At 42.4% G+C, this 3661-nt stretch overlaps 1 protein-coding gene across 1 annotated transcript; it reads left to right on the top strand.

The window, feature by feature from the left end:
* The first annotated feature begins 1298 nt into the window (after nt 1-1298).
* Nucleotides 1299-2278, top strand: LOC122122305 (olfactory receptor 13A1-like). The gene has a single exon (XM_042696446.1). The coding sequence runs from the start codon at nt 1352-1354 to the stop codon at nt 2276-2278; it is 927 nt and encodes a 308-aa protein (XP_042552380.1). The 5' UTR covers nt 1299-1351.
* The last annotated feature ends 1383 nt before the right edge of the window (nt 2279-3661 follow it).

Raw genomic sequence — 3661 nt, 5'->3', positions numbered from 1 at the left:
GGGTTGTTGAGCTTTTGGGCTCAATGCTCTAACACTTGAGCCATAGTTCCACTTATGACTTTTTGGGTAGTTAATTGGAGATAAGACTTTCATAGGCTTTCCTCCTCTGTATAGTTTAATCCACAATTCTCAGATCTCAGCCTCCTGAGTTAGCTAGAGTTACAGGGTGACTTGAAGACATTTGAAATATCTTTCCAAAGATAAATTTCCAGAAAGAAAAATTGGAGCTCAAATGGAATACATATCCTTTCCCAAGATCCTGTGGAAATGTTAGCAAACATCTAATTTCTCCAATCTCGAATAATGAATCATGAAGGGAGTGCATCCATTTAATAATATGCCTTTATATACCAACATCAAATACAATGAAAGCAGGGATTATACTGTGGGGAAGGGACTTACAAGACAACAAAGAAATCATCTTATAACTATGTTAGAAACTATTACAAGAAAGAAAAAACATTTGAATACTTATCTTGGGGTTCATTCCCCTAACATCACCTTATCTGACCTTTTCTGCTTGACTCAGACATATACTAGTTATTGCAAATAAGGGAAACCATGGGACCTATGTTTCTTTGGGCCTGGCTTACTTCACTTAATATAATGTTTTCCAAGTCTTTCCATTTCCTAACAAATGGGGCAATGTCATTCTTTCTGATGGAGGCATAGAATTCCATTGTGTATATATACCACATTTTCTTGACCCATTCATCTACTGAGGGGCATCTGGGTTGGTTCCATATCTTAACTACGTGGAGAGGAAGGGAAAAAACAAATCATTTAAGTAGGGATACAGGTGGACCCATTGCAACAATGAGATGTACAAGTCGTTTTGTCGAAAAATGAGCTTTACAACTTTGGCCTGGGTAGGGTTGGAGGGAGGGGGGAGATGGGAAGGGATGGGAAGGGGAAACAAAGGAGGAGGCAACAATGCTTGATAAGAAATGGACTCATTACCTTGCCCATGTAATTGTAACCCCTCTGTACGGTATTTTCACAATAAAAAATACATAAATAAACAGCAGAAAAAAAGAATATGCCTTTTTATTTTTACTGTACTGAGTGATATTTGCTAAGGTTAAATTGTTAATAAAGGGGAGAAAAGATTAATCTTGTATTTGTAGTTTATGAGCTGAATGCTTGTTTTCTTTCTTATGCAGTATTGGTATGTTTGTGTCAAACAAATCTACTGCAGCTATCAAATGTTCAAATCATGTTATCATGTATGCAGAAAACATGGCAGCCTTTCTTAGGAAACCTTTCATCTTCCATTCTAGCCATGATGTCACATACAGCTGTGGGTAGAGATTTTCCTGATAGTTCCTGAAAACCCTCTCAGCCCAGGACCATGAGCAACCACACAGCAGTAACAGAGTTCATCCTGCAGGGATTCTCAGAGCACCCTGAATACCACATCTTCTTGTTCTGCTGTTTCCTGTCCCTCTACTGTGTGGCCCTCACTGGCAATATCCTCATCATCGTGGCCATCAGCTTCAACCCTGGCCTCCACACTCCCATGTACTTCTTCCTGTTCAATTTGGCCACAATGGACATCATCTGCACCTCAGCCATCATGCCAAAGGCGCTGGAAGGGCTGATGGTAGAGAAGAGCTCCATCTCTTTCAGGGGCTGCATGGCCCAGCTCGACTTTCTCACATGGTCTGCGTCCTCAGAGCTGCTGCTGCTCACAGTCATGGCCTATGACCGCTATGCAGCCATCTGCCACCCCTTGCATTACAGTACCATGATGAGCAAGGCCTTCTGCAGCATGCTAGCTGCTGGAGTGTGGGCACTCTGTGCCTTCAACACAGCCATCCACACGGGGCTGATGGTGCGACTGAACTTCTGTGGACCCAATATCATCACTCATTTCTTCTGTGAGGTCCCTCCTCTGCTCCGTCTCTCCTGCAGCTCCACTTATGTGAACAGTGTCATGATCACACTGGCTGATGCATTCTATGGCATATTGAACTTCCTCATGACCATTGTGTCCTATGGCTTCATCATCTCCAGCATCCTGAAGATGCGATCTTCAGAGGGGAAACAGAAAGCCTTCTCTACCTGCTCCTCCCACCTCATCGTGGTGTGCATGTATTACACGGCTGTGTTCTATGCCTACATCAGTCCCGTGTCCAGCTACAGTGCAGAGAAGAGCAAGGTGGCTGGAGTGCTGTACACCATGGCAAGCCCCACCCTCAACCCCCTCATCTACACTTTGAGGAACAAGGAGGTCAAAGCCGCCCTCAGGAAACTTGTCCCTTTCTTCAAAAATTAATACACCTGAACTCCAGGAAATGGAAGCAAGAGCTTTTATTCTTTGTTGTTGTTGTTGATATTGTTGTTGTTTTCTTTTCTTTTTGTCTTATTTACCTGTCTTGGGAGTGTAAGAGGAGGGGCACTGAAATGGTGAGACAAAGGGTAAACAAATGCAGCAGTGGAATTCTAGACACTATGTGGAAAATGAACTGTACAACTTGTGAGTGGGGACAGGAAGGAAAAAGTGGGAGACAGGGAGGGTAGAGGTGACATTGTCCAAAAAGAAACGTACTCTTTACCTGATTTATGTATCTGTAACCCCTCTGTATATCTCCTTTATAATAACAATAATAATGATGATTAATAAGTAAAAAATAGCCAGAGATGGGTGGCTCAGGTCTGTAATCCTAGCTATTCAGGAGGCTGAGCTCTGAGGATCATGGTTCAAAGTCAGCCTGGGAGGAAAGTCTGTGAACTCTTATCTCCAATAAACTCTTCAGAAAAAGCAGGAAATGGCACTGAGGCTCAAGTGGTAGAGACCTACCCTTGAGCAAAAAGAGCTCAGAGAGAGGGCCCAGGCCTTGAATTCAAGACCCAGGATTGGAAAAAAATAAAATGAGACATAAAATATACATCTTCCCAGAAGCTCCTCTGTTGGGAGCAAGAGTTTCAGTAAGGATTGGCCTTCCTTCACAATCTGATGACTGGAGTTAAGTATGGCTGCCTGCGTGAGCAGAGAGTACTTTGTGGGGAAATGGCTGCTGGAGGATTGTAGTTGATTGAGATCAAAAGCCTCCAATGTGCTGGTTCTATTCATCTTCCCAAAGGTATTTCAGGGTTCTCTGGCTGTGAGACAACCCTTTCTTATGGAGGACAAATGTGCTTCAGATTCACAGCTGTGTGAAAGTGACTTTCTCTTCCTTTTGTTTAAGAATATTTAGAGTGGGGACCACTGGTTTCTGGGTCCCACTGTTCACTCTTGAGGGGCTTCACTTTCTCTTCACTGAATAAACTCTTTACATGTGTGAAAAAATATTTAGGATATAAATCTGTAAATCACAGATGTGTGGTTATCCACAACATTTGCAGGTCTGTCAAAGGGAAGAGTTTCTTCATGGTGTCTGTCTTGGATTATATTCTGTGTCTCGTATTTGACCTCATGTACCATTTCTACTAATTTTTGGACAGCCTGGCCCCTAGCCATGTAAGCCAATCTAAGAAATCCCCTGTTATAACTGTGTATGTTCTATTGGTTCTGTTCCTCAGGAGAGCCCTGACATACAATTGATTTCTTCCTTTCTTACAGCTTAATGGAGGGATAATTAGCATGGTATGCAATCCATACATTTAAAGGCTACTGTTCAGTGTTTTATAGTAATATTTACACAGTTTTAAGAATGTT

The sequence above is a fragment of the Dipodomys spectabilis genome, unplaced genomic scaffold (genome assembly GCF_019054845.1).
Source record: "Dipodomys spectabilis isolate Male_0828 unplaced genomic scaffold, ASM1905484v1 ptg000207l, whole genome shotgun sequence".
NCBI classification, from domain to species: Eukaryota; Metazoa; Chordata; class Mammalia; order Rodentia; family Heteromyidae; genus Dipodomys; species Dipodomys spectabilis.
The sequence above is the reverse complement of the archived record's forward strand: the minus strand, read 5'-3'. Positions and strand labels throughout refer to the sequence as shown.